At 50.5% G+C, this 27,738-nt stretch overlaps 11 protein-coding genes across 11 annotated transcripts; 4 read left to right on the top strand and 7 right to left on the bottom strand.

Annotated features, from left to right (window-relative positions):
* Window positions 1-288: 288 nt before the first annotated feature.
* On the top strand, window positions 289-1,748 carry MGYG_07444 (L-threonine 3-dehydrogenase; the record flags this gene model as incomplete). The annotated part of the gene is made up of 7 exons (XM_003170152.1): window positions 289-326; window positions 407-476; window positions 545-613; window positions 665-881; window positions 940-1,085; window positions 1,153-1,465; window positions 1,555-1,748. 7 exons carry the CDS (start codon window positions 289-291, stop codon window positions 1,746-1,748), a joined length of 1,047 nt encoding a protein of 348 aa, XP_003170200.1.
* A 467-nt stretch (window positions 1,749-2,215) lies between these two features.
* On the top strand, window positions 2,216-3,287 carry MGYG_07443 (hypothetical protein; the record flags this gene model as incomplete). The annotated part of the gene is made up of 2 exons (XM_003170151.1): window positions 2,216-2,757; window positions 2,831-3,287. The coding sequence occupies 2 exons, from the start codon at window positions 2,216-2,218 to the stop codon at window positions 3,285-3,287; spliced, it is 999 nt and encodes a 332-aa protein (XP_003170199.1).
* A 540-nt stretch (window positions 3,288-3,827) lies between these two features.
* MGYG_07442 (hypothetical protein) lies at window positions 3,828-5,641 on the bottom strand (the record flags this gene model as incomplete). Its single annotated transcript, XM_003170150.1, has 5 exons — window positions 3,828-3,868; window positions 3,958-4,857; window positions 4,916-5,444; window positions 5,511-5,581; window positions 5,638-5,641. The coding sequence occupies 5 exons, from the start codon at window positions 5,639-5,641 to the stop codon at window positions 3,828-3,830; spliced, it is 1,545 nt and encodes a 514-aa protein (XP_003170198.1).
* A 1,728-nt stretch (window positions 5,642-7,369) lies between these two features.
* On the top strand, window positions 7,370-9,542 carry MGYG_07441 (histone acetyltransferase transcription factor; the record flags this gene model as incomplete). Its single annotated transcript, XM_003170149.1, has 3 exons — window positions 7,370-7,934; window positions 8,024-8,505; window positions 8,562-9,542. The coding sequence occupies 3 exons, from the start codon at window positions 7,370-7,372 to the stop codon at window positions 9,540-9,542; spliced, it is 2,028 nt and encodes a 675-aa protein (XP_003170197.1).
* Window positions 9,543-9,802: 260 nt separating this feature from the next.
* Window positions 9,803-11,745, bottom strand: MGYG_07440 (hypothetical protein; the record flags this gene model as incomplete). Its single annotated transcript, XM_003170148.1, has 4 exons — window positions 9,803-10,912; window positions 10,973-11,109; window positions 11,179-11,602; window positions 11,647-11,745. 4 exons carry the CDS (start codon window positions 11,743-11,745, stop codon window positions 9,803-9,805), a joined length of 1,770 nt encoding a protein of 589 aa, XP_003170196.1.
* An 890-nt stretch (window positions 11,746-12,635) lies between these two features.
* MGYG_07439 (hypothetical protein) lies at window positions 12,636-13,643 on the bottom strand (the record flags this gene model as incomplete). The annotated part of the gene is made up of 1 exon (XM_003170147.1): window positions 12,636-13,643. The coding sequence occupies one exon, from the start codon at window positions 13,641-13,643 to the stop codon at window positions 12,636-12,638; it is 1,008 nt and encodes a 335-aa protein (XP_003170195.1).
* Window positions 13,644-15,952: 2,309 nt separating this feature from the next.
* On the top strand, window positions 15,953-18,728 carry MGYG_07438 (hypothetical protein; the record flags this gene model as incomplete). The annotated part of the gene is made up of 7 exons (XM_003170146.1): window positions 15,953-15,980; window positions 16,116-16,249; window positions 16,302-16,400; window positions 16,468-16,621; window positions 16,673-16,941; window positions 17,001-17,552; window positions 17,616-18,728. 7 exons carry the CDS (start codon window positions 15,953-15,955, stop codon window positions 18,726-18,728), a joined length of 2,349 nt encoding a protein of 782 aa, XP_003170194.1.
* Window positions 18,729-18,991: 263 nt separating this feature from the next.
* Window positions 18,992-21,931, bottom strand: MGYG_07437 (urease; the record flags this gene model as incomplete). Its single annotated transcript, XM_003170145.1, has 7 exons — window positions 18,992-19,072; window positions 19,139-19,318; window positions 19,386-19,445; window positions 19,508-19,636; window positions 19,673-21,562; window positions 21,631-21,744; window positions 21,911-21,931. 7 exons carry the CDS (start codon window positions 21,929-21,931, stop codon window positions 18,992-18,994), a joined length of 2,475 nt encoding a protein of 824 aa, XP_003170193.1.
* Window positions 21,932-22,531: 600 nt separating this feature from the next.
* On the bottom strand, window positions 22,532-23,844 carry MGYG_07436 (urease; the record flags this gene model as incomplete). Its single annotated transcript, XM_003170144.1, has 2 exons — window positions 22,532-23,119; window positions 23,206-23,844. The coding sequence occupies 2 exons, from the start codon at window positions 23,842-23,844 to the stop codon at window positions 22,532-22,534; spliced, it is 1,227 nt and encodes a 408-aa protein (XP_003170192.1).
* A 1,299-nt stretch (window positions 23,845-25,143) lies between these two features.
* On the bottom strand, window positions 25,144-26,257 carry MGYG_07435 (NADH-cytochrome b5 reductase 2; the record flags this gene model as incomplete). Its single annotated transcript, XM_003170143.1, has 3 exons — window positions 25,144-25,790; window positions 25,870-26,143; window positions 26,216-26,257. The coding sequence occupies 3 exons, from the start codon at window positions 26,255-26,257 to the stop codon at window positions 25,144-25,146; spliced, it is 963 nt and encodes a 320-aa protein (XP_003170191.1).
* A 597-nt stretch (window positions 26,258-26,854) lies between these two features.
* On the bottom strand, window positions 26,855-27,717 carry MGYG_07434 (60S ribosomal protein L20; the record flags this gene model as incomplete). The annotated part of the gene is made up of 4 exons (XM_003170142.1): window positions 26,855-27,013; window positions 27,088-27,264; window positions 27,357-27,541; window positions 27,714-27,717. 4 exons carry the CDS (start codon window positions 27,715-27,717, stop codon window positions 26,855-26,857), a joined length of 525 nt encoding a protein of 174 aa, XP_003170190.1.
* Between the last annotated feature and the right edge of the window lie 21 nt (window positions 27,718-27,738).

The following is a 27,738-nucleotide window of genomic DNA, read 5'->3' as shown; positions in this document are numbered from 1 at the left end:
TCCAATTTTTAATGTTTGTTTTCACCAGATCGTCTCCCGGTCTAGTAGTATAAATAGTTGGCATCTTCTTCTCGGCTCCGTTGAGTCTCTCTCCTTTGTCCTCTTCTTCATTCAACCATAACTGCCCCACCAACAAGAAAAGAAACTCTTCCAGAAAGTGAGTTATAAGCAGCTTCATCTTTCTGTACTTTCTCTTCTTCCTCTTCTTTCTCTTCCTCCTCCTTTTCTTCCGCTGCAAAGTCAACCAAGCTGATAGGATCGCACATAGCAACTTCACATCACGTCAAGATGGCTTCTCAACTCCCAAAGAGCATGAAGGCTCTCAGGTAAGCTTCCTTGCTTGCTTCCATTCCCTCATATATAGCCTATCAGATCCAGCTTGCTAAGTTCTCTTGCCCAACGGCAGATACTCCAAGCCTGAGGAGTTCAGCATCGTCAACATCCCCCTTCCAGAGCTCCGAGAGAATGATGTTATGGTAAGCTTCCACGTGTTTCCAAGTATGGAAGTGATCGGAGTAGGGCAGCCGCTGACAAATATCTGTAGATCAAAGTCAAGGCCTGTGGTGTCTGTGGCACTGATCTCCATATCCATGAGGGTGAATTTTTGGCCAAGGTAAGTAACTTTCAGTCAGAAGAGGTTCAAAATGGCTTATTATCTCCATAGTTCCCTCTGGTTCCTGGACATGAGACTGTCGGTGTCGTTGCCGCTGTTGGCCCAAAGGTCAAGGGATTCAACATTGGAGACAGAGTTGTTGCCGACAACTCTGAGCTTTGCGGAGAATGCTTCTACTGCCGCCGAGGTGAGGAGCTCCTCTGTGAGCATTTCGAGGCTCATGGTGTCACTATGAACGGTGGTTTTGCTGAATACTGCGCTTATCCTGGTAAGTTGAAAAGCGTCCATGTGAAATTTCCACATTAATCTGACTTCTTGGATGTTAGCTGGCCGTGTTTTCAAGATTCAAAACCTCTCCGATGTTGATGCTACCCTTCTCGAGCCCGCTTCTTGCGCTGCTCACGGCCTCGACAAGATTAGCCCCAAGATGGGTTCAACTGTTCTCATGTTCGGTGCTGGCCCAACCGGCCTTGTACGTCCGCCCAGTTTTTCAAATTCACCTTGGTGCAAGGTACAGCAAACTGATAATCCGGAAATAGGTTCTTGCTCAGATGCTCCGATTGAATGGTGGCTGCAAGGTCGTCATCGCCGCTCCAAAGGGTCTCAAGATGGACCTTGCTAAACGCCTCGACGCTGCCGATGAGTACGTTGAGCTCTCCCGTGAGGATCCAAGCGCTCAGTTCGACGCCTTGAAGGCCGCCAACCCATATGGTTTCGACATCGTTGTTGAGGCAACCGGAAGCGTTAAGATCCTTGAGGATGCTATCAACTACTGCCGTCGTGGTGGAAAGCTTGTTGTCTATGGTGTTTATGCCAACAAGGACCGCGTCAGCTGGGCTCCATCCAAGATCTGTAAGTTGATCCTTTCTCCTGATAGTCGTTTGGCATTTTCCTTCTGGTTAGCGTTGCATCAACTTTTAACATTTCAATTCTCAACCCAGTCGGCGACGAAATTACCATCATCGGAAGTTTCAGCGAAACCTACAAGTTCCCCGCCGCTATTGACTATCTTGACTCCGGAAAAGTCAGAGTCGAAGGCATCGTCAACAAGACCTTCAAAATTGAGCAGTGGGCCGAGTGTCTTGAATCCATGAAGAACAAGTCTGCCATCAAGGCCGCCATCACCTTCGACTAAATTAGCCGTTTCTTCGCATGTGGCCCTCATCGCCTTGATGCATCGTATTCACGACCTTACTTTTCATTATGGAACCGGGCCGTTTGGTTTGTTGAGCATTAATGCTATGGTGATGCCTTTCATGAATGACATGACCTTTTTTCTCTATGTTTTTCACAAGATTAAACGGAAAAATTTGGGCTTTTGCAGGACCATGGTATCGGGTATTATGAAGGTATTGGGAGGTGTTTGGATCAGTCCTTGGGCGCCTTCGCCGCTGGCTGTTGTGGTCAATAACGACTCCTATCACTAGCTAGATATCACAGTAATGGATAGAATATTCAACACCGTATAGTCTCAACTGCTCCATTTCGGCATCTGAACTCGTGACCCCAAGGCGAACAGATGCTGTGTCCTTGTGGCGATGTTGTTCAGATGAAAGATGAAGTCGAACTTCGTCCCTCTTTACACATCCAAGGTCCCCAGACATGGAGCCAACAGTAAAACCGGATATACGTTATTCCGGCGCCGAAGCCGCCGTCCGCGCTGCCAGCGACATCTACATGTTTACTCTCAACCTTAGTTATCAGCCGAAGCCCGTGAGGTTGGATGTGCTTTTAGAAAGCCGCGTCACAGTTAACTGGATTACAATGGTCAAACCTTTATCCTTTAAAGGGGATAAAAAGACAAAGAAGAGAAAACGGCAAGCCGATGACAATGAAGGGAGAGCCATAGGTGAACCTTCTAACACCCTTGCTGCGGATCGCGAAGCTGCACCTGACGAAGATGGCCAGAATTGGGTCTCTGCGGATGTACCAGCCGAGATAGCAGGGCCTGTTTTGCTTGTGTTGCCGTCGACTCCACCATCATGCATTGCGTGTGATGTCAACGGAAAGGTATTCGCCAGCGAGCTGGAGAATATCGTGGAAGGGAACCCCAGTACCGCGGAACCGCATGACGTTCGCCAGGTATGGGTAGCAACAAAGGTTGTAGGGAGTGAAGGGGTCAGTTTTAAAGGACATCATGGGAGGTACGGGCTATTTCTGATACAATTGGCATCATTAAAGATAAGAAGAAGCTAACTGTTAAACCCCATCGAAAAGATATCTTAGCTGCGATAAATATGGCATTTTAAGCGCCAATGCATCCGCGATATCAGCTCTCGAGTCCTTTATTCCAATAATCTGTCCAGGCTCTCCCGGAATGATATCACTTCAGATATGCGGTGGTGATATCGAAGCATACGTTTCTTCGAAAGAATCTCTTTCTTCAGCCCCTTCTAAGGCATCTGTTGAAATTAGGGGGGATGCCACTGAAATCTCATTCAATACTTCTCTCCGAGTCAGGATGCAGGCGCGGTTTAAACCGAAAACGAAGTCTGCAGCCGCAAAAGAAAGCAAGGCGTTAGAGAAGATTAGTCGAAAAGAATTGGAAGAAGCTGTAGGTAGGCGGCTGGATGACGATGAAGTGAAGAGATTAAGGAGGGCACGGAGAGAAGGAAATTATCATGAAGAGATTCTCGATGTTAGGGTTAAAGGTAAACATGACAAGTTCGCTTGATAGTGCTTTAACTAGTGCACCATAACCCCAGGCGCTGTAATAGCCGATAATGAAAGTAGGGCTATTCGAGTCTAAGGGTGCACAACCGTATTATGACGTTGGTTGTACACACGATGGGACCTCGCCATCGATAATAGCCATACATCCCCGGATGTTCAATTCCCATACAAGCAATACCCTTGTGGCAAGCAACACTATTCATCACAAGGTTCAAGGGAACAGTGGCATAGAATCACAGATATCATTAAATCGTCATTAGCATATGCGGAACGCCGCTATCATATAGTATGTACCTATCACTCGTCAAAGAGAGAAATCCTCATATCAAATATACAAAATTGCCGTGAACTATCCAGGACTCCGTGAACAACCATCCAACGCCATTGCGCCGGATAATTGTCCTCGACTCATACAACGTGACGTCACGTCAGAGTATTTGTAGAGAAAGTAAAGCAAAAAGCAGGAAAGCAAACAACCGCCGGTATACAAAAACAGGGTAAATGAAGGAGCATTTGGATTCTTTACCCATGTTATATAGCATCATCTGAGAACAGGAAATAATCGATGTACTAGCTTGAGCCCTAATTAAACAAGTTAGATGCTGACAAGAAGCTAAATAAAGGGTTGACGGGGAGATCGTGAAAGACAAGTATAGAAATTAAGCACTTACATTTTGGCCTGGCAGCAGCTCGTTCTCGCTCTTCATCTTCGGCCATCCTATCGTTACCAAGCATGGCGACTGCTCTTTGGCGCATTGCCTCTTGCCGTTCGGTGCTATTCGCTGTATTATTGCGTAAATTTGGTGAAAGGGTTGTTAACGGGATACTTGGGGTATTATTCCTCGAGTTTGTACGTTGGCGATTCTGTTCTTCTTGTATCCTCCTGGCCAATCGTTCTTGACGAACCATCAAGTTCGTTACAGTTTCCGGAAAATAACCAACTGGCAGGACACTGATCTTGCACACCGGACACAAGCTGCTATTTTGTAACAAAAATGTATCAATGCACTCTGAGTGAAATATATGCCGGCATGGGAGTTCCCTGACAGTAGTTTCTCCAGAAATGTAGTCGTCCAGACAAATAGGGCATGTGCACTGCGAAAATGTGAGCTGACCGACATCCTGACCTGAAGGCAAAGCCTGAGCCCGGGCATCTGTTCTCTTTCCTGCTCTGCCAGATGTAACGGCAATAGATTCTCGGGAATTGCCAAAAAGATGCGAAACAAAGCTCCGTATCGCGGGCTTCTTGCTCTCTGGGGGGGTAGGCGACTGCGCTTGATCAATGTTTTGCGAGACTGTTGTGACGGCTGATGCAGGAGCCATGATACTGCCGTCATTAGAGTATGTGTAAAGGGGCATTTTATCGAGGATATATTGTGGCACCGTCAGTCTTTTGATGCCTAGCATCTCCAAGTCTACCTCTCCTGCCTGGATCCTTCGCTGTAGTGACAGACGTCGTCGTCGCTGGATATAACGCATCAAAATCGACGATATGATGATGATAACAATAAGTACTCCGAGAACCGCCAAAAGGAATATCCAAAGATTTGGCATCAACCTCCGGCCGCGCTCTAGCGGAAAGTCAGTATACATATTTCAGCTCAGGGAGTGCCCTTGGGTTTCCATTACCAACATCAACCCGAGCAAAAATTCTAGCTCGTGCGTTAGGATTATAATCGCGGCTAAGTTCATCTCCGTGTGGCGCCGAGGACAAATTTCCAGAGTATAGAGCGATTTGATTAACAAGTTGCCCTCCGTATGCTCCGGGAATAGCATACACTGAGAACGGGTGGTTCAACTTCCATGTATCGTCTTCGTCCAACTTCCATATGGTACCATTTCCTAAGGGTAATTTGCTTGTTGAGTTGTTGGGAATATAAAGAACAGCACCCACAACACGATCATCTTTTGCTGCATCTAAGAATGCGAGTGTGCAGCTCGGTGATATCCAAGGAGCAAGTGCCATGAGAGCACACGGAGGTTTCGGGAAGTCTGAACGTCGGGTGACATTGGCCGGAATCAGGCCCCTTGCCTCCTCGTTGCACGCATCGTTGGAGAGCTCAGGCACATATAATAGCCCAGTAATAGAATCTCCGGCTCCATTTGAAGAAAGTGTCACAAGATTGTCTCCTATGTCGAGTTGATAAGAGAGGGTCTCCTAACGAGGGCTCATGTAAGTATCTGAAGATTAGGCGACCGGCGGTGGGTTTGGTTATGTCCATACGTTAACAGGTCGCGGCGAGTCGCATGTTTCTCCTGGTAAAACCAGTGTGCCGACTCGAAAGGAGCTTGATGCTGAGTGGCATTGCGTGAGTAAAAGCCTATGGAAGAACTGGGTGGACCAGACCTACCCATGGGATTTTAGAATATAACGCCAGGGCTGGGTGCCCAGTACGGTGTTGGAAGATGCAGCCAGGTTTTGGCTCGATTTCACGATCGCTTTCCCACTTGTAGAGAGTTGTAGGAGAGGAAACTATTATTTCATGATAAGAAATACGTTCAGCACGGGCGGGCGGATCTTGGGGATGTGATTAAGCATTTATAACTGCCCCGTCTCCAGCCGCAAATCAGATTGCCCAAACGCCATCCAGCCTGCGTACTTTGTAAGATTGACTCGCTTGAATACGATGACAAGATTTAATCCTCAGCGCTAATCAAATCCAGGATGGGTACCACCCCTTGAGGCTGGTACTCAGGTACAAAACGAGCAAAAGAGGGTGGCGATCAGCTTGTCAATGTATCATCCACGGCCAAGCAGGCATGCTGGCTATTGAGTGATGCGGGATTGATTCTGGCCATCCGAGTGATTGAGCCGAGACTGAGGCGCGGAGAGCGCTAGTCGAGCATGCCCCAGACTGCACAACACCCAGCCTGATCAGCGTTTGAAGCTTGGCTCACAGACCCACGAGACCAAGGACAAGGCAAGGCGTGCTAAATTTATCAGGCTCTTGGTCACCAACCGTAACAGACGCTTTCGACAAGCTGAGACGATCCAGGAGCATATGTAGAGCAATTAGTCAGGTAGTAAGAACAGTACTCCAGGGCGACTTCGACTTCCAATAGCGGCGCGGTTCATCCTCGAGGATTGACGTGTTTCTTTGTTAAGAAACTGCCATTCGCTTGTTATCTTCACCACACACCAGTGAATACGGTCGGGTCTTTTTGCTGTTAGGAGATGGCTGCAAGTGCTCGGTTACAGATATGCCACGCTTACATAGTTAGCGTATTCACGCCACTGGGTGGGATATTTGTTTCCAAATCATTCATCAGCACTCATTATTGCCAGTTGCGCGCAGTCTATCCCGGGATTTTCGGCATCACGGAGCTGCCGCCATGGATGATCCTACAAATGATTTGTTATGAAGGGCTCCGTTAGATGGTGGAAATCCCATGGGGTCTAAGCCACAGCAGGAACCCCCTTCAACCCTGGTTTCAGGTGAGAGTTTTACCTCCATACTTTGGAATCGCTATCAATAACGTTTCTTTGGAAGCATGGTGTAGCACTCGTCATTTCGGCCTAGACATGGAGCTTCAGTCTGTTTCGGCGAATTAATTAACGAGTTGTCAACAAATAGAGGGGGGGGAGCCTCAAGCATGTCAGCCGTAAGAAAACTTCCGAAAAGGGAAAAGTAAAGCGGTGTACGGTCTACCTCGACATCCTCATCTCTCCTCTCAAAGCACCCCTGAAGAAACTTGACTTGTCTTCCTGCTTGGTGTACCTATTCCTGGTCTACTTTGTCGTGTCAAAAAGTGGCTTGAAAAAGTTGTTTTTTTCTCGTGTCAGAGTAAGGTTATGTGTTATATAAGAAAAAGTCATTACTAACAGAGTTCAGCACGGGCCAGTTCCAGAAAACGGGGCATGGAAGCGTCAGTGCGGCAAGTTTGTCCAACGACAACCAAACGACGCGCGAAGCCGCAAGTTGCAGTTGATATCGATACAGCCCAACCTGCAACCACCAGACCCTTCACATCATACATCCTTGTACCCCTTTAGACGAACGATCCAAGCTTAGCGGAGGATTTACGGCGTTTCCCGAGCTTTCTTCACTTCTCCGATCGCCGCCACCAAGGGTGACCAGCGCGATGCCTCCTGGTCTCGGGAATAAGAACAAGGGCAAAGGCCGCGAGCCTAGAGGTTCTAGAAGCCGGAATACCACACCCAGTTCTGCTCTCAGTGCAGGCGCCAGCACAGTTACCGGAATTGGCCTATCTACCGGCTATCTTGACAATGATGTCTCCAAGCTCCTCGTCCCGACCGGCGTGCAGTATTCCGATGTTCTTGAGAAATTTGGAGGTATCGGTCAGATTCCGGACCAGAAAATACTTGAATCCCTTGTGGATCAATTGAAGATTCTCGGTCAGCTTGCGGAGACTAGGGAAGATGCTTGCAATGCCGGCATGAGAGAGCTATCACAAAAACGAAAGGAAGTGCTGGAAGACCAGAGAGAACGGGAACAAGTGGACCGGGACGCCGAAGAAAAGCTACGAATGAAAAGAGAGGCAGATGATGATGAAGACGAATCACGAATTCTTAAGGGAGGTAGGATAAAAAAGCGGAAAGAGAAAAATGTTCCCAAGGAGGAGAGACCGCTCTCTCATGGTGCCCATGGTGTTGCGAGACAGGACGGTCCTGAAACTAAAGCCGATGGTAAGTCCAGTCCAATCGCGATACCGATGAAGCTATAACTTGCTCTTTAAATTTTATAGATCACCTAGGTCACTAACGTTCATCCATAGCATCACATAAAAGAGGAAGTAAAGAAGCTCCAGTGGGTTCACCTAAAAAAGCACGAAACCAACCGTCGAGCGCATCGTCTTTGTCTCCACCTTCCTTTCATTCGCCTCCTCCTGCTACTGCTGGATCAACTGCGGGAAGCCCTGAGTCTGTTGATAGTTCGGAATCGCATCAACCGGAACCCGCTCCCGCCATCCATCAATATCAGGTTTTCGGGCCCGACCCTTTACAATTCGATGACCCTACAGTGTACCATATTCGAGATATCACTCCCAATATGTCGGCTGAAGAGAAGAAGAAAATATACAGCGTCGCAAGCTTCCCGGAATCGGACTTGAAGCATTTAATGGCCGGTGAGCCGCCAGATAAGGATTTTAGCAATGCGAAGCCTACAAACCAAGTCAGCGCCAATACCTTTGCAACGTACCTAGAACCATATGTTCGGCCCCTTACGGAGGAGGACATAGCTTTCTTAAAGGAAAAGGTAAGGGCTTGTTACCCCCAATCGTTCTTAACTGTACAGTACATCTGACCCTACAGGGTGACCGTGCCACTCCCTTTTTAATGCCCCGCCGCGGGAAAAAACATTATACCGATGCTTGGGCCGAAGAGGATGGCTTAAATATGGACTCAACAAATCAAGATCGAGACAAATTACCCCTAAACCAGGGTAGGGGTAGCATTGATCAGATCACAGATGAGACTTGTGAGACCGACCAGGTCTCAGTCCCTCCTATGCTCAGTCGATTATACTCTCTTTTACGTTTTGAGCACCGCACCCTTCCAGATGATGCATCTCAACCTGGAAACGAAGAGTCGACCGCAAATGGAATATCAAATGTTGACAGTGCAATGGACATTGACCACCCAAATGGGGACACGGAGCCAAAGCAGCTAAGCTCAGCTACATCGTTCCCTGAGTCTTCACTGAGCGGGTTCAAAGTTCCGGCTGCGAAGTTAGACCATGCCCAGCTCGATGAACGACTGAAGGCCGAACTCCGATATATCGGCTTCCTGGGGCCTGAGGACAATCCAGATTATGATGCCCATTATGACGACGACATTGCTGAGCGGCTCCGCATCCTTCAATCAGAGCTTAAGAAACAGATGATTGTTAACGGTGCACGGAAAACTCGCTTGCTAGATATTGCTCGTGAACGGTTGGCTTACCAGGAATACAGCACTATCCTCGACGACTTAGATACCCAAGTACAGCAAGCATATCTTAAACGGACTCGTACCCTAGGCAAGAGCAAGAAAGGCTCTCACGCGAAACATCGACCTGGCGGTGCAGGCGGAGGCAGTCATCCGGTTAGCACGGCCGGTGTAGGCAGGCCTGGAATCGGCGACATGGCCCGTACCCTTATGGACCGTCGCAAGAGATGGATCGATTGCATTGGCCCGGTCTTTAAGGACTGTAAGTCTACTGTGCCTGGCAAAGACGAGACTGTCTGGGAGCCATTGGCAATGGCAGACTTGGAGAAAGCGGAATTGGAAGGATGGGACGAAGAACAGGAGTGATTAAACGGGTTTTCACTTCATGCGGCGTTCTATCTTGTGTTTGTGTCTTTTTTTTAAAGGATCGATTGCTTGCCGTTGTACGTCATATATAGGGTGGATAGATTGCAGGTTTGGCGTCTCAAGGGTTATGAAGATGGCAACCTCGCTGGCAGAGAGTATAATAATGAAGAACACATAATTCATGAAGATGCATATTTTTATTCAATCTACAGAGATTTGTTGATTGATGGCTCGATTATAAAGCTAACTGCTCATATATACTATGAGTGGATGATAACAACCTCTCGCGGATATCGCTTCAACCTAGCCGTGAGCTCTTTATCGGTTACCTCAAGCTCCGTGCATATCTCATCGAAGCAATGAGTTCCATCCAGGTACTTAGCAAGAGTCTTGTTGTCTATACCGTAGTCCCCTATCTCATCTTCCTCCTCTCCGTCCGAATCATCATCCCCGAACACATCTACATCGCCGTCGTTGCCATCATCATCGTAACGGTGAAGAGAGCGGCGGTTACGTGCTCGGCTCCGAGGAGAGAGGGCAGATGTATTTTTCGACAGGGATTTATTCGTTGACAGAGGGTCAACACCGCTGGCTGTAGAACTTAGGCGATCACGGGTGAACGGGTGGGTATCTCGGTCAGTTGCAGTTGCTGCCCCAAGTGAATATCCCGCAAGAGGAGAAGTTGACGGGAAGTGGTTTGACTGCCTTCGTTGGTGGTGGCTCTGTATGACTCTCCCGGTTGCAAAGGGATACTTATGTACTCGGTACAAAAAGCCCTTGATAACGCCAAAGGTGATGAAGCGGCGTACATCAATATTTGCAAGTTCGCGCATATGCTTTAGATACCATTGTTTGACGGTCTGACCCTGTCTCAGGCTCGAATATAACTCGATAAGGCCGACTCCATCGACAATTGTCCTCGAGCCGAATTTGCCTGAGCCCTTGCCGGACGCAGATGGAATGGAAGTATCGATCTTTGGCCAGATGCTATCATGTTCCACCCACGGATCGTCATTGGTAACATGTATCCCATGGCCAGAATGAGATATAGACGCCCTCTGGAGATTGGAAGTAGATGACGATCCGCCTAGAGCAGCAGTAGATCTAGTCACAGGTGAGGGTTCACTGACGGGCGAAAAGCGTATGTTGACATATCGAGCACATTCGCACTGCATCTTTTTGTCTGTGACGATGGTCGAACTGAACTCCGCAGTTGGGGCGTATATGGCTGAGAAAGAGAAGATATCCAGAAGAAATGCACATCCGTAATATATTAGATGGCGTATTGCGCGGCAAGTGAGAGTGAAATCCGCATCGGACAGAATGGAGATCTTTCGAACGCTGTTGATTCCATTTATATATGGAACGATCTGTGTTAAATATTAGTAGAGTTCGAAATGAGAACGGCGTATAAGGGGATTTTATCCTACCCTTCTCATAGTCAGATCCCAGTTCTCATCCATGAAGGTCTCACATCGAACAGTGAAAAGAGGAACATGCCATGCTTTGACGATAGGCGGGGAAGGGTATAGCGGGAACAACTTGACATTAAGGGTATTCAATTCATCTAGTAAAGCAGTCAGTACAGAGCATCTAATAGCTTACCAGGTCGATAGATTAGTTGAAGGCAGCATACCAATTGGAATCATGCACTCATAAAAGTTATTCAAATCCTCCATCAGCGTTTCACACAGGCTGTATATCTTCCCTTCCCCGTCCTTGGAGGTATCCTTCGACAAGAAGCCTGACTGCTCTTCCAGCCCGCACATCAGATGTGCCAACTTCTGCACCAGACTCTTATACGTCCCCCACTCGTCCTCTTCGTTCAACACGATGCAGAAATTAAATATGAATTCATTCCGATCGTAGCGAGGCGACTTCATGCAGACGGGGGATCCGAGGATTCTGTGTCCGCCGGTGCAGACGTGGATGAGGTTCCCGCATAGCTCTTGTCGTGGGATTACGAAGAACGAGACGTCTGAGAAGCTGAAGAGGGGAGAAGTTCCTGGCGGTGCGGTAGGAGATGGGACGATAGCTCCATCGGGAACTTGGTGAACGACCTTGGGGCCTGTATTGGGTGCTGTTAGTATATGGTGGGTGTAACAAGGGTGGTGGGTTGTTGATGGTGATGATGATTGAGGTGTTGCGGGGGTTGCATGCCTGACTGAGTGTCGAATCGGCTGTAGAAGGTAGCTTTGATCATGATTCAATCGCGGTTCCTGACGTAGAGGAAAGAAAGCGACTTGATAAGGGCGACATAACTCTCTCCCGGCGTCTTCAAGCTTCGTGCGAGATGTAGCAGTCAGCCTGTAGCTGTCATGGTGTTGTCGATGCCGCGGAGCCGTTAACTCAATAGTTGAGATGTTGATCTTGGTTGCTCTGACTAGCGCATGTTTGACATTTATTTATCTACTTGATCTACTCCAGTACTCCGTATATCAACGTATGATACAGATGGTAAGTAGTTGAATAAAGTGATATCTAATTGATATATTCGATTCTCCTACAGTGAACGTCTGAAGGTGAAAGATGAACTGTGTTCCCCTGATTGCAAACAGGCTAGATACAATATTAAAGATGCCTTGCTAAAGAAATAAATGCATGAGCGAACATTAAAAAAGATGCAAAGGCAGCAGTCAGGTAAAAAAAAATCAGAGTAAGAATAGGAATGTAGATAGGAACATCGCATGCTTGCGCTCAGGGATATCATAAAAAGAACGGGAATATATGCCGAAGGAAGCAGAAAGGAGTCGTTATATCAAGCTGGAGAGAACAGCAAAAAAAAGCGAGTAGAGGTGATAAACAGGTGAGACAAGTCTATCCATAGCCGTAAGGTCTTGGGAACACATAAAATGTCTGCAACGAGAAGAGCTGAGATGGGACGGCGGGTAAAGGGCAAGGGACTGCAGAAAGCGCAGACGCTCGCTTGAACGCTAGGTAATATTCGAGAAGTAGTCCCATAAACGCCGTTGGTAAATAAAAAGGAATAGAATAAGGAGAGAGAATAAGAAAAGTCTCTTGTATCACTGCGCCGGTAAAATGCCTGAACAAAAGGAAAGCCGTAAAAAAAAAAGGAAAGAGAGAGATGATTTTTCAGCTGTGGTGAAGGTCTCTTGATGGCTGGGCCGAGACAGTTGCAGAAACAGTTGAGATCGGTGGAATGATGTCGTTGCTGTTTATAGCTGGTAGTCTTGAGCTGGCGGAGTGGTAGCTAGCGGTATGATGTGCGGGCGACCCTGATCCTGCAGCATGGTATTGGTGCTGGTGATGCTGGTGATGCTGATGGTGGTGGTGGTGCACAGAGACGCCTCTCTGCGTAAAGTCAATGGCGCGTCCTTCACGAATGGCATCGAGCATGTCAGTATAGCCGCCTCGTTCGATGGCTTCCTTGAGCCATTGCTCCCATATCTCGTCAAGGGCAACATTGATCCCACGCTCCCGAGCGGCTGTGGCTTCTAGGAGGTGTTCATTCAGGGCCACTCCGTAGCTTTCCAGGTCTTCGTCGCTGCTGCTATCTTCCGTTCCACTCTCGCCAGTAATGGGTCCGTTGGTGTCCGATCCTGCGTTGCTGGGTAGTATGGGCCCGTCTATGATCTGCTGCCGGCAGGGAGAAGAGCAGCACTCGTCGTCTTCTATTTCTACCTCTGCTTCTTCCTCCTCGATCTCTTCTCGTACAGGGGCAGCGTGGACATGGAGCGTAGGGGGCATCGAGGGGGCAGCAGGCTTGATCTCGTCTGCGGTGGTGTCTCGCACTTTGATGCCGGTGTCTCGCTCGTACCGTTCTCTAGCCGACTTTGTGCCCTCCCAGCGACAGAGAGACGAGATCTCAGCCTCGGTCAGCTTAAGCTCGTCAAAGACCTTGAACAGCTTCTTGTGGTGGTGGAAACGGCCTAGTCTCATGCGATGAGGGCCATACGAGTAGTCCAGGCCGGGATATTGAGCTTCGATGCAATCCAGCGTTCCATAGAAGGTCGATGTCTCTACTCGCACTTCAGGGACGAGGTTTCTGGTGATGTGTGAGGAGAAGGAGGACGGATCGTTCCCGCGAGGCTTGCTGAAGAGGGCGTTGTACACCAGATGGGTGAGCGAGGGCTTATGCATGGCTGCGCTGTGCTTCTGGCGGCTTGCGGGTAGCGTTTCGGCGATTTTCTTCAAAACGACCAGGAGGTGAGCTAGGCCGGAGCTTGCTTGAGCTGATGGTCACTTCAACTCCGGGACGGTCTCAGCAGGAGCAGCAGCAGGGTGGATGGATGTACCTTCTCCGTTATAATGAGGTGAAGCTGTCTCGTCTGTCGCTCTGGTCGCGGTTTAGTTGTGGCTCAGCCTTGGAGCAGGAGAGAGGGTAGAGTCAGGGGGGCAGGACAAAGATAGCAGCGTCAGCAAGCAAGCAAGCAGATAAGCAGCGAGACAGCGAGCGAGTGAGCAGGAGAAGAAGTATTTATGTCTTCGCGAGATGCCAGCCAGAAGGTCAAGCTATTCAGTCTATTCGCTGGCGTCTCCTATTTTTCTTTCCTTTTCCTTCTCGCTATTTTTCTGCTTTTCCGTCGCTTTCTTTCTTTTTCCTTTCCAGGGGGACGTGAAGAGGCAGAGATTGGGATTGTAGAGAGAGACAGCGAGCAAGGACGAGATGAAGAGCTTTTTACTGCTTCTTCCTTTTTCTTCGACAGGCCTCGCTGACCAGGGCTGACCTTGCGGACGACAAAGAGAAGCTCTTGTTCTTTTTTATATAGAAGCCAAAGCTGTCTGTCGGTCGTGGCTTGTCCTGTCCGGGGCAGAGGGAGGGATGATCGGATATAAGTAAGGAGTTATATATGTACGCTGGGTCTCTCTGGGGGCCCAAGCAAATAGCGAGAGTCGAAGATCGATAGACAAGCAGGAAAAAGAAACAAGAGCAGAGATCAAAGGAAGGCGAAAGCTGACTATCAACGGCCTCCTTTTTGAGGGTTCCCCGTCTGTCCCGCGGTTATTGAAATAGCTGTTGATGCTGGTGCTGCGGCGCTGCTGCTGCTGATGATGATGATGCTGATGACGATGGTAATGATGGCATGCATCACACGGCGTCTGCGCACAAGTGAAGGACGGAGAAGATGGAAGCAGCAAGAGAAGAGAGAAAAGACGAAGAAGCCTGAACTTGAACTTGAACTTGAACTCGAACCCGGGTGGCACTGGTCAGTGAAACGAAGAAAGAGGTCATCTGAGGACGAGGATGCTGCTGTATACAAACACTCCACTCACTTCCACCAGCTGCTCAGTCCATGTACAGTAGTTACGCAGTCAGGGTCAGTCGAGTCGTGATCAAGAACTAAAAAGGAAGGAAGACGGAGGCGTTCTACGGCATGTATGGTCCCTTTTATATATCAGCCAGCCATCCATCCATTAATCTCCCCGTCGGAGGTGGTTGAGTATATAAATCTGCCCTGGTCCACCATGCACAGCAGCAGCTTCGTGGCTACATCTACTTGGGCTATCTCGCCGTGGAGAGGGTGGAAAAGCCAGAAGATTAGTTACCCCCCCCGTCGACCGGCCGACGTGGGCTCTCTACTTGCCTGTGCTGCCTTTCCTTTTCCTGCTTTCTCGAGCTTCGTGGTTGGTCTGCAGATTCTGCAGTGGAGTAAATGCGAAAGAGAGAAAAAGAGACCAGCACCGGATGCATGCCCATGCCAGCAAGCAGGTCAGGTCACTAGTTCGCTGGCCTTGTTGACTAAAGTAGCTCGTTAGCTCGCTGGGCGGACCCTCTTCTGATGTCGTGAGCTTTCCATCCCGCTGGCGTCTGACTGGCATCTTGGTGAGGCATCAGATTCGTGGCAAATAATGGAGGTGGCAGCCCTATCATGGGCGCCTCACGGTCCGATATACGAGAACACCTTATTTTTCAATCAACTTGAAGTCTGATCTCGCAGGGTGGGTAAAATCTTCCGTCAGGATGATAGCGAAGAGTTTAAGCAAGCCGGGGTCTAGTCCTCCTCCCTCCTCCTCCCTTCCTCTTCCTCTTTTCTTTTCTCTTTCTTCCTTTTCCCCTTCTTGGTGTACGACGGTTTCGATGGTTGTCCAACCGCCCTTCTGCCCGGGCCAGAGGCTTCGATCAGCGATAAGGCGCTGTGATACGAGTGTACATAGAGTAGCATTCGAATGGTTTGCCTAGACCTCAGTGTTAGCATTCCATTCCGCATCATTAGCCGGATGTAGTAGTTGCAGGAAGAGTCCTCGCAGCCGTAGGAGTTGTCGTTGTTGTTAATGTTGTTGTTGCTGGTGGTGATGAAGTTTGAAGCTTGAAGTTGAGGCGTGGCTTGGCATGAGGATGAACCAAAAAAGCGACTGTCAGGCTACAACCAGCGACCAGAGCGTTAACGTATGTATAGAACATGGATATGGATGGATAGGAGCATTGAGTAGATATCATTGGGGTCGAAATGTCGACATTTAACGGCATCGTTGAAGGTTTGGCGTCTTCTCACTGTCTGCTGCTCACTTCATAACCAAGTTGCTAACTCTTCCTACAGAATTTCCGTATATAAGAAGTAACAGCACCAGCATCACCAAACTAAGAGAAGACAGGATCTGACAGGTCAATAGTCGACAGCTTCCGCAAGAACCCCGAGTGGCCTGCACCGTTGGCCTGTTTTCTCAGTCATGTTCACAGTGACCATCTCACGGGGCTGGAGTCCCTCAGGGCGCCATTCGTCTACTGCTCCACAGCCACTAGAGAAGTAAGCGACGACCCTTTGACGATGGCTACCTGTCCTATGTTAACAGCTGTAGATACTGTTGCGTATTGAAAAGTATCCTCATCGGATGAACTTTGCCAAAGGGATCCTGGAGTCTAGAAAGCAGCATTACAAACATCTGGCCAAGCTACTGGTAAGGACGGCGGTGCTATTGGAGAAATTGATATATCTGATATCGGTTCTAATAAATACCACTATAGAGGCCAATTCCGCTGCAGGTGCCGACAGAGATAGAGCTTATGCCTGGAAATACCATACGAGTCACCCTGTTCGATGCTAATCACTGTCCTGGCTCTGTCATGTTTCTTATAGAAGGTGGTGACAAAGCGATATTCTATACAGGGGATATCAGAGGTAAGGATCCAGACTGTCAACTGAAATATTCTTGCTGACCATTTCCGCTAGCTGAAGCATGGTGGGTGCAGAGCCTTGTCAGAAACCCAGTTTTGATACCATATACCATGGGGGACTGTCGTTTGGACACTATATACCTCGATACTACCTTTGCTACAAAGTCAGATATCCACCAAGTCTTTCCCTCAAAGGCGGAGGGTATACAAGAGCTGCTGGGTAAGGTTAAAGGGTACCCCAAGGATACTATATTCTACCTTCGTAGTTGGACATTCGGTTACGAGGACGTCTGGCTGGCTCTCTCCGCAGCCCTGAATACAAAGGTAGCCAGGCTCTCGTCAACTATCATTCTAGACTTCCATTGTTGACAGTGCCTCGCTAGATACACGTCGACCGGTACCAATATGGCTTATATAACTCTCTAAGTTCTAGGCCAGGGAATGACTTCGGCTTAGACGATTCCCTCTACCTTTGTGGTTTCAGGCTTGGCAACTCATCTGTGCCGGGGTGTCTGACAAATGATCCGTCCGTCCGTGTCCATAGTTGCGAGCCAGGAGTGATGTGCTCACAAATATCATCTGGAAAATCGGTCTATATTACCCCTATCGTCACACGAACTAAAGACGGCTATGAAATACCCGAGATCGGCGCTGGGGGTGGTAAAGGAGACCTTGAACAGAGCCATGAGCTAGAACTACCTGACGACACAACCTTTCAGCGTTTACTAGACCTGTGTAAAGAACAGATAAAGGAACCCGGTACAAGAGAATTGGTAACTTCTACCCTATCCAAGGCATACTACTCTACAGGAGCAGGCATTTCCTTGGACGAATATGGATTAAAGGATGAAGAAGAGATCACCCTGGCAAAACTTGTGGCTATTATAGGGGAAGGCGCGAAGCAGAAGGAAAAGGAGTCCCTGCCAGATACTATCGTAAGCACGGCTAGACGCTTATCTCCCCTTACGCAGGCAGTCATATCTAACTTTTGCATGCAGAAGTTTCCGTACTCCCGTCACTCATGTTACTCCGAACTATGCCAGCTCGTCGGAGCTTTTAGGCCCAAGGACATATACCCATGCACAGTTGACCCCCTTACTTGGACTGAGGGAGTCTCCATGCAATCCTTGTTCGGCCATCTATGTTCTAGCACAACATTCCGCCACGACAAGTCCATGCGGAGAGCAATACAAGATGCGCACTCCAGGCCCTCAAAACGCCAAAGGCGTGCAAGTGATGTCGGATCCGAAGCAATCTCCAGTCAACAATCAACGGCAGACTCGCAGCAGAAACTCGATTTACATTGGAATTCGAATTCTTGCCAACAGGATGAAGAAGCAAAGTATCCTTTCCAAAACGGCGATCAGCAAGACGACGAGGATTCTCTCGCGGACTATCCTACCTCATTCCCAACGCAGTTGACTGCCCAATCGTCAGAATCTCCAGCAACAAGGTTCAAGGCAATAAAGCAAGCTATGCTCGAGGACTATCAGAACGATGAAATCAACTTTTTCTTACCTTCTTTTACGGATTCGCAACGTTCGCAGCCAGATGTTGAGCCAACTTCTCACCAGCTGCAGATCTCCAAGGATTCGGAAGAGGTGCAGACACACTCACAATCCGCGGCTTCGCAGCAAGACCTTCAACTAGAGCAGGAAGAACTAGACCTGCAGCTTAGCCTGTGCGTCTCTCGCACCTTCACCACTACGACCAATGAAGATTACCTGGAGGAGGAAGTGCAAGAGGAAGAGGATAAAGACGAATATGCTAGTGATTCGGAAAGCATCATATCCCTATCTTCCTCTGCATTCTATTCCCAACCTCCGTCCCAGCCTCAACTTATAATTGTGAAACCGGCGGAGAACGACAATCAGGGCCCGGTGGATACTGTTCTGGTTCCTTCATCGGCTCCTGGCCCGGAGACGGACGTTGATCCGGATCCAGCACATGCACCTGGACCCAGTAAATCCGGGGATCGCTCGCGTGTCAGGAAAGAGATGCGCATGGCTGCGTACCGAGCTGCGAAGAAAGGGACGTACAGCGCCTGGAAGAATACGTGTCCGTTGATAAGTGTGGGAGATAACCATTCTTATCCCGAGGTTGAGCTGTGACGGATGCACACCCTCACTTGTGCTTATGCTTATGCTTATGCTTATGCTTCTGTTTGATGACTATATATGATACCCCTTACATGCATGCCATATGCGGTGATATATTTGATGCACGAATGAAGCTGAGGCTGATATAACATAACTAATAAGACGTAACTATAAACAATATATACGGATGAATGATATAAGATGATGAAAACAAACACGCTGCAAAATATTCTTTCATGTCTGCCGCCCGCTTCAGACTGCCGCCTCGCTTGAATCTAGTAGATGAAATACTCTTGACAAAGAGGGAGGGTTTCAATTGGATCAGCATCGCATACCGCTCCATCCGCCTCGACGGTCTGTGTCGATCGTTAGTCAATGCAATGAAAGAATCTTAAGGCACAGAGATGGTTGGTGCAACTTACGTAGCTTTCTGGATCGACTCTCATTTTGGGCATGGTGTCGTTGAACTTCATGTCCGCTTTGCCTATGTTTCTGCAGTTCTTGACTGGTTCGACCCGTTTCTTTACGTCGTAGGTATCAATGACGCCGTCATCGACAGATGATTGGGAAACGAAGATGATGGATGTATTTGGTAAGAAGGCCTAGAGATTTGTTAGTTTGAAAAACAAGTATATTGAACGTTATCGTTATAAGGAGGGAAAGACGTACACCCCACATGGGCCTTGACATGACCGGTTCAATGGTGGGAATAGAGCCGTTTGGATCACCCTGTTGGAAATAGTTAGATATGGTCCAGTATGCCAGTTGTGGATTGGAGGGGGCAACTATACCATCTGCGCTCTGGCAATCATGCCGCTCTTGAGGATGAGGTTGGGCTTGACGCCGAAATTGGCAAACTTCCACAACACCAGGTCTGCTACCTTGCCCACCTCGACGCTGCCAATGACATGGCTCATACCCTGTGCAATCGCCGGGTTTATGGTATACTTACTCACGTATCGCTTGGCTCTAAAGTTATCGCATCCTGTACCCTCATCTTCAGGCAAGGTACCGCGCTGCAGCTTATTCTTATGAGCTGTATGCCATGTTCGAAGAACGACTTCACCACAGCGTCCCATGGCCTGAGAGTCAGAGGACATCATGCTTATAGCGCCCATGTCATGAAGGACGTCTTCGGCGGCGATGGTCTCGGCGCGAATACGGGATTCAGCAAAGGCCACATCTTCAGGTATGTCCTTGGATAGATGATGGCAGACCATTACCATGTCCAGATGCTCGTCTAGGGTGTTGAGTGTGTATGGTCTGCTTGGATTGGTACTGGACGGCAAGACATTGGGGTGTTCACACACGGAGATAATGTCAGGAGCATGGCCGCCTCCAGCACCTTCGGTGTGATAAGTGTGGATTACTCTGCCCTTGAGGGCCTCAATGGTCTGCTCGACGAAGCCTGACTCGTTCAGGGTGTCGGTGTGAATCAGGCATTGGACATCAAGCTCGTCACAGACAGAAAGACAGTTATCGATAGCTGCGGGAGTAGCACCCCAATCTTCATGTATCTTGAGTCCGGCTGCACCCGCACGGACCTGGTCTCTGATACCGTTTGGTTCACTATCGTTGCCCTTACCAGTGAAAGCAAAGTTCATGGGGAAAGGGTCGGAGGACTGTATCATCTGGCGAATGGAGTTTGGAGAAGGCGTGCAGGTAGTTGCGTTGGTCCCTTCGGACGGACCAGTACCACCTCCCAGCATGGTCGTGATGCCGGACGCGAGTGCTTCGTCAACCTGCTGGGGACAGATGAAATGAACATGGGTATCGATGCCGCCTGCGGTGACGATCATCCTCTCGCCGGCAATGATGTCAGTAGATGAGCCGATGATCATTCCCGGCGTGATGCCATCCATGACGTCTGGGTTCCCTGCCTTGCCGATTCCGACGATGAGGCCGTCCTTGATACCGATGTCTGCTTTGTAGATGCCAGTCCAGTCGAGAATGACGGCATTGGTAACGCAGCTGTCGAGAACTTCATGTGCATGCCTACCGGTGGCCTGTCCCATACCTTCTCTCAACGACTTCCCTCCGCCAAAGGTGCATTCATCGCCGTAGGAGGTGAGATCCTTTTCCACCTTCACCCACAAGTCCGTAGCAGCCAACTTGATCAGATCACCAGTCGTAGGACCATACGTACGTGCATAAGCCTCGCGGGACATGGTATACGGTTTAATCAAGCGGGCATCAACCCGGGGTTCTGGAGTGTGGAGGAAACCAGCTTCCGTAATACGGCTTAGAATCTTCTCCTGGTTATCATGATTGATTACACCGGTGGCCAGGAAGTTACCTCCCTTAATCACCTTGTGTCCCGCAATCTCAACGAGCTGCACGGTCTTGGATTCTCCTGGCTCGAATCGATGGGATGCTCCTGCGGGTATATCCAGACGGAAGCCATACGCCTGAGCCCTATCGAACTCGAGCTGCGGATTGGTCTCGATGAAATGATAATGCGAGCCGACCTGTATCGGCCTGTCTCCTTTACTGGTCACTCGAAGCTTGATTCTCCTGCGTCCTGGACTGAGAACGATCTTTGATTTCTTGACCACGACGACGGCTCCCGGCATGCGTTCAGGCAGGTACTCCTCCGGCTCCGGCTCCGGAAACAGGTCCTCTGGCGGCACAGGCAGGAAGCTACCGTACAGCGCCTTCTCCAGGTCTCCGTCGTCCGAGCAGATGGGATTGTGGACGGTGACCAGGTAAGTTCCGCAGATAAAAGTGCCTTCGACCTGCAGCTGGGTCAAGGTGGACACGACAGAGGGCAGGACATGTCGACGACCAAGCATCGTCTTGCCGATGGCCATCAGATCCGCCACCGTATGGTTCCCATCTCGAATCAACTATCTATCTATTAGCAAATGTATGTAGTAGCCAGATATGCTACGTAGAAGAAAACAACGAGACTCACTTCTTGCAGGTTCGACGATATCAACGCCGTCGCTTCGGCATGGTTCAAGCGGACTCCCCTCGCAAGCCGTCGCTGCGCCAGGAAGCCCAGCTGCGAGATGGTGAGCTTGTCAAGCTACAACGAGTCAACCCAGTCAGTCAATGGCTCAATGGCTTCGCATCTCAGAGTGTTCGAAGTGGTTATTAGAATGTCCGGGGCAATGGATGCGTATGGGAAGGGATGGAGCAGCCCCAAGCACCAAGCATTGGCGACGAGCGAGCGACCAGTCAGCGTTACGAACCTCTCTCGGGATAAGGCGCATGTTTGCAGCCAAGCATGAACGAGCTGCTGGTACCTGGTCCGGGGATCCCGAGCTCTTCTTCTTGTTCTTCTCGTTCTTCTCGTGCTTCTTCTGCTCTTGGGTATCGAGATGTGCTGGCGTTGGCGGAGTTTGAAGGAGGACGACTTTTTTGGGTGTGTTGGCCGGCGAGACAGAGGGACCCGACCCAGGCAGATCCTGCCGACTTTCCCGCTTTGACTCGACGCTGCTTCGTCTCCTTCGTCCTTCTTGCCGAGGCCTGCTGCCGCTAGTTAGGGAGCAAGTCCAGCTGTAGCCGCAGAGCGTTACAGACAGACAAGCAGAGTTACAGATAAGAGAGCAAAGGACCCAGGAGAGATAGTAGAGATAGTGGACTTTATGGGACTTTTTATTGGGTGTCTTCGGCAGCTCGAGTCGGCGGCGATGGAGAATAATACAGATAACTGACTTGGCTTGTCTGACAGTGGCTGGCTTGGGCTAGATATGAAGACAACGGGGACCAACAGCCAATAGCTAGAATATGAGACTGCAAGCCAGAGAAAGCCAAAAGACAGGAAAATACAGAAGGGGAGGGAAAACAGGTTTGCTGGCGTCTTGTGCTCGTTACTCGTCAACTGTGCTCTTACGCTTCTTTCTGGGCTTCTTCTCGGACTTGGGTGGCTCCGGGGCGGGTGACGGGACGGCCACTGGGACAGCAGCGGTCGAGGCACGTCTATCCTTGTCCTTACTCTTGCCCTTCCTCTCCTTCTTCTCCGGGGACGGCTTCTTGGGTGCTGGAGTAGGCGTCTCGATGACGGGTTCCGGCGCTGGTGCAGCGGCGGCGGCGGCGGCAGCAGCCTTGGACTGACGACGTTTCTGCGACTTGGGCGTCGGCTTGGGCGGAGACGGGGTTGGAGTGGCATCTGCACTCTCGCTATCCGACGAGTCTGACTCGGAAGAGGAGTTCTCTGTGGTGGCTTCGCGGACGGCCTGTTGGAGCTGCTCCTCTGCTGCTGCGTCGTGATCATCGTCCTGTCTGGCTGCCTCCTTGGTCGATGGCTTACTGGTCTTTGACGTCTTTGCTGCCTTGGCTGGCTTGGGGGTGGCTGGCACAGTGCTGTCGACCTTGTGTCCCGGTGGCAGACTGGCCTTGTATGCGCTCATCTCCTCGTTGTAGATGGCCAGGTTTTCGGCATACATATCTTTCCATTTCTAGCATCCGTGTCAATACTACACACATACAAACTGACTGACAGGCAGACACAAAAAAAGAAAGAAGGAAAGTGATAGAGACTGACCTGTTTCTCCTGGGGAGGCATCTTCCCCCATCGACGCGTTCCCTCATCCGCGACCTCCTTTGGACGGGCATTGGCACCCAGCTCGGCAGCAATGTTGGCTCGCTCATGCTTCATGTACAGGAAGTACGCCGTGAGAGCTCTCTTGGGCGCATTGGGATCATGGACACGCTTGCGCTTGGTGCCGGCTACCGAACGCGCTCCCGGGCTCGCAGCTCGGCCTGCAGCGTCGGCAGAAGCGCCATTCTCGCCCTCTCCACCAGCACCAGCACCGGCACCGGCAACGCTGGAAGGGAAGATCCCATTCTCCAGCAGCGAGTTGAGGCCGCCGATATCAATGGATGACGGTCCGCGGTTAAGCACCGTGTTGGCGTGGTTGATGTAGGCGCGAGAAAGGTCCGAGACGGCCGATTGGAGCGCGGCAAGACCTACAATGACCTGGTCGCAGGTTAGCGGAGTGAAGACGGCCGGCTGCTGTGCGCCGAGAAAGAGGTCCTGGGCCGTCGAGTTGATGCGGTAGGTGAGCAGGTTGATGGACTGGATGAGGTCGAGGGGACCTTCGTTCAGCGCGACGCCGGGAGTCACACTGCGACCGCGCCCAGGGCCAGGCGTGGTAGCGCGGCTGTGACTCCACGCAGGCATCGTGAAGAGACCGCTGCGTGGTTGGATAGGCAGTGGTATATGTGGTGTGATGTGATGTGATGTGTGTGTGTTTGTGGGTGTAGGAAGAGTACAAGGCAGTATTTAGTGTAGCGTTGTGGTAGGCAGAGAGCGGCCAGGTAAAGGGGGCAGGCGTCCTGGGGCAGCCCAGCGCGTAGGCGTGTTTGTGTTGTTGTCGGCGGTTTTGGGGTGGTTGTTGCGGGTAGCGGCCAGCAGCAACAACACCAGCACCACCAGCAACACAAAGACGAAAGAGATGAAAGACTTACGCTGTCTCGGGTGCGAGTGAAGTCGTCGATGCTGACGACGAGCGTAGTGGTGCCATCGCCCTCTGCGGCCGCCGTCTTCTTGTCCTTCTTCTGCTTCTTCTCCTTCTTGTCCTCCTTGCGCGACGCCATGGTGGCTATTATCCTGCTTCTGTCTGTGTGTATGTTTGGGGGAGGAAGAGTTTTTCGTTCGCTTGGGGGGCGCGCGCAAAGCTGTTCGGGGGAGCAGCAGGAGGGCCCCTAAATACTTTTTTCCGGCGGTCGGCTCGGCGAGGACAGGCAGGCGGGCTGGAAAAGGCTGCTGCGAGGGACTACTTAAATGAACTGACCTAAGGGGGGGGGACGGACAGGCCTAAGGGCTAGGCGGGCTTTAACTAGCCTTTTTAACTGGCTTTAGCTGGCTTTAACTAGGCTGCCGCAGCTGGAGTCGGGCGCTAGCAGGTGTAACTCTAGGCATGCAAGTCCTGCTGGATTTGGCTGCTTAGGGAGTGCAGAGAGGGAGGGGCATGCGCAGAAGGGAACGCCCCTAGCCTAGCCTGGCCTAGCCTGCATGGGGGGTGGTTGTGGTTGCGTGGCCTTTAACTGGGCTTCCGGTGGCTTTAAGCGGCCTTAAGTGAGCCTGGCGAGGTTGGGCGTGCCTTAGAGGGAGCGTTGGGGGGCGTTAGAGGGCAGGTGCTTAAGTAAAGGCTTAACTAAAGGCTTAGCTGGAGGTGTCGGGGTGGGAGGCCTTAGGCGTGGACTGGCGCGGATAGGCGTGGGCTTAGGGGGTGGCAAGCTTGAGTTCAGGCCTTGTGATGCGCCCTCCCTTCCAGCGGTTAAAGCCCGCTGCAGGCCTCGAGTCCCAGCGCCTTGTTCGTCAAACGCTGCAGTCCCCGAAACACCGGCACACACACACAAACAGACAGAGAGGGGTTGACAAACGGAAACAGACAGATCTATTCAATTCTATACATACACTGCAGTTAACCGGCCATAGTAATATAGTTACAAGTTTAACTGATCTATCTCGTCGCAACTAGAACTTATACACTTGCTCCTTGTTGTAGCCCAGCTCCTTCAGGATACCGGTAAGCTCGCCCTGGTCCTTGGGGCTCACCTTGGTGCCGCTGACGGCCTTGTACATGCCTGGAGGTCCGCACACAAACAGCTTGATCCCCTCCGTCTTGGGCTCGGGGAAGGCCATCTTCACCAGCTCCTTGGTCACATAGCCCTTGCCGCCCGTCCAGCCCTCACCAGGCTTGTCGAGCAGGTACAGCACCTTGAACTGGCGAGGGTGCATGTTCTCGAGGTGGTCCAGCTCCCGGCGCAGTAAGATGTCTTCCTCGCCCACGTTGCCGTAAATCAGCGTCACCTGAGTCTTGTCCGCGGGGTCGTTGAAGATCTTGCGGATGAGCTGGTACATGGGCGTGATGCCTGTGCCGCCAGCTACCATGCAGACGTGGCTGTGCTTGTTGGCCTCCCACTCGTACTTGGGGATCGGGCCCTTGAAGGAGAGCGGCTGGCCCACAGACAGATCGTGGATGTGCGTCGACATTGGCCCGTTGGGGTACTTCTTCACCAGCAGGTCCAGGTGGCCGGGCTCGTCCTCGTCGCTGACGGGCGTGTACGGCCGAATGGTCGCCTTAGCATCTCCTTCTCCCTTGAACTTGGTCAACAGGGCAGCTATTTGGTAGTTAAGTTAATATGTCAGCCTCTCTCTCCCTGTATGTTCTATCTGTGTTTGAATTCTTCCATCACGTACAAGCAACGTGAAGGCCAGAGACATTCTCGCCGTCGGGCAGGTCGAACCGAAGCTTCTTGACGTTATGGCTGACGTCCTCAACGGCTGAAAGCTTCAGATCGATCCATCCCTGATCACCACCGGTGAACGCGGGCTTGCGGTCCTTCTTGATCACGGCCGGCGTCTGCTGCAATTGCCAGTAGTAGTATCCGGCGCCAGCAGCAACAGCAAGTCCAGCAAACAGCGGAGCCTGAGACGATGACTTGGGTGCCTCAGTCGAGTATTTTCTGATACCCTACTCGTCCCATTGTTAGCTTGCCAGTGCTCTCTCTTTTCTTCCCAGAGGGGTCTGGAGGGCCTAGCATACCTGTCTCAGCGGGCCTGCCGTTCGGCTAACACGAGCAAACATTGTGGTTAGAGATTGACACCAAGTGCAATTGAGTTGTTCTGGACGGTGGTTGGATGCGTAGACGGTCCCGGTTGTTGGTTGTTGTTCGGAAAAGATGAAGTTGAAGATGTCGCCGAAGTGGGAATAATTAATAAGGCGGAACTCGGGAGCAACAAAAGTCTTGACCCATGACGCCATCCCTGTACAGAGGGAAAAGAAATACACAGCTGTGATAGCAAAGATGGAGCATCTATACCCACACACCTACATCTACGGAGTACACTGACATTCAGATGACGGCTACGAGAATTGCAATGACGAGCGCAGGCTTGAACATGGTAGTAAAAATTTGTTGTTCATTAAGCTACAACATAGCAGCCGTTCATCGATCCAGGGCCACAACGGTCGATACCTGCACCATAACTATTTAGACCCAGATGCCATGTCCCGTCGTCTTGATTCTCTCTCATCTGCTCCAACGGCATGGCATCTCTCCAAGGCCTATCATCATAATACAGTCCGCGTCTTTTTTCTTTTGTAAAAGATCCCCGTGTCCACACCTCAACAGATTTAACTCCCTCTGATTTTGATCCGCGCTTCGTAAAGAAAAGAACCCGTTTAAGCAAAAGTAGATGGTCTCGAGGAGGCGAAGATCTTCTTGTTGGTGGGCTTGGCGACACGGTGAGGGAGAGGGAACTTGAGGCCCTTGCTGAGGAGTTGTTTGATGTATGGGCGGCGGATGCTCTCGGTCTTCTCGACCTCGACGACCTTGAGGATCTATTTACAGACAGTCAGTATTCTGTTCTTCCCTCTTTCTCTCTTGCTGCTGGAGATATATGGTTTAAACATACGTGGATGGATCTGAATCGGGCACGGTGACGGGCGGCCATGTCCTGGTACATGGACTCGACGGCATCGGTTCTGGACATCTCTCGGTACTCCTTGTACATGTTGTGGGTGCCGGAGCGAGAGTCGTAGACGATCCAGATACCGAAGTTCTTGACCTTGAGGGGTCTCTTCTCGTGGATCTATTCCAATGCACCATCTTAGCAAACGTTCTCCCGGGAGCGCACTTGTGGCATTTGCTGTTTTTCTTGGGGGATCTTATGCTCATTCATACCATGTTGACAGCAACGATCTCACCGCTGGCCTTCTTGACCTTGCGCATCTTCATGAGGAAGTACCAGAATCTTGACTTGGCCACGACAGTGTTGGGTGCGAAAATCCTCATGCGGTACAGCTTTGGGGTGGGCTGGGTTTCGGTGGGCAAATGGCGCCCGATCACCTGGTATTCGTTGAGACGCCCTAGATTCCATAGTCAGATCGATGTTGCAGAGCAGATTCCGGTGGTAGTAGAGTGCGCATTCAGCGCTTCGGCTGGCGTTTTCAATTTTGGATGATTTTTTTTTGGGGCGATTTCAAGAAGGGCATTGAACGAGGCATTCGGAGTTGCGACTGCTGGAAGATTGTGACTTACCCATCTGGAAAATTAGTTAGCAGCA

This window comes from Nannizzia gypsea, genomic scaffold (assembly GCF_000150975.2).
Source record: "Nannizzia gypsea CBS 118893 supercont1.7 genomic scaffold, whole genome shotgun sequence".
NCBI classification, from domain to species: Eukaryota; Fungi; Ascomycota; class Eurotiomycetes; order Onygenales; family Arthrodermataceae; genus Nannizzia; species Nannizzia gypsea.
Note: the sequence above shows the minus strand (reverse complement) of the source record. Positions and strands in the feature narration are given on the sequence as shown.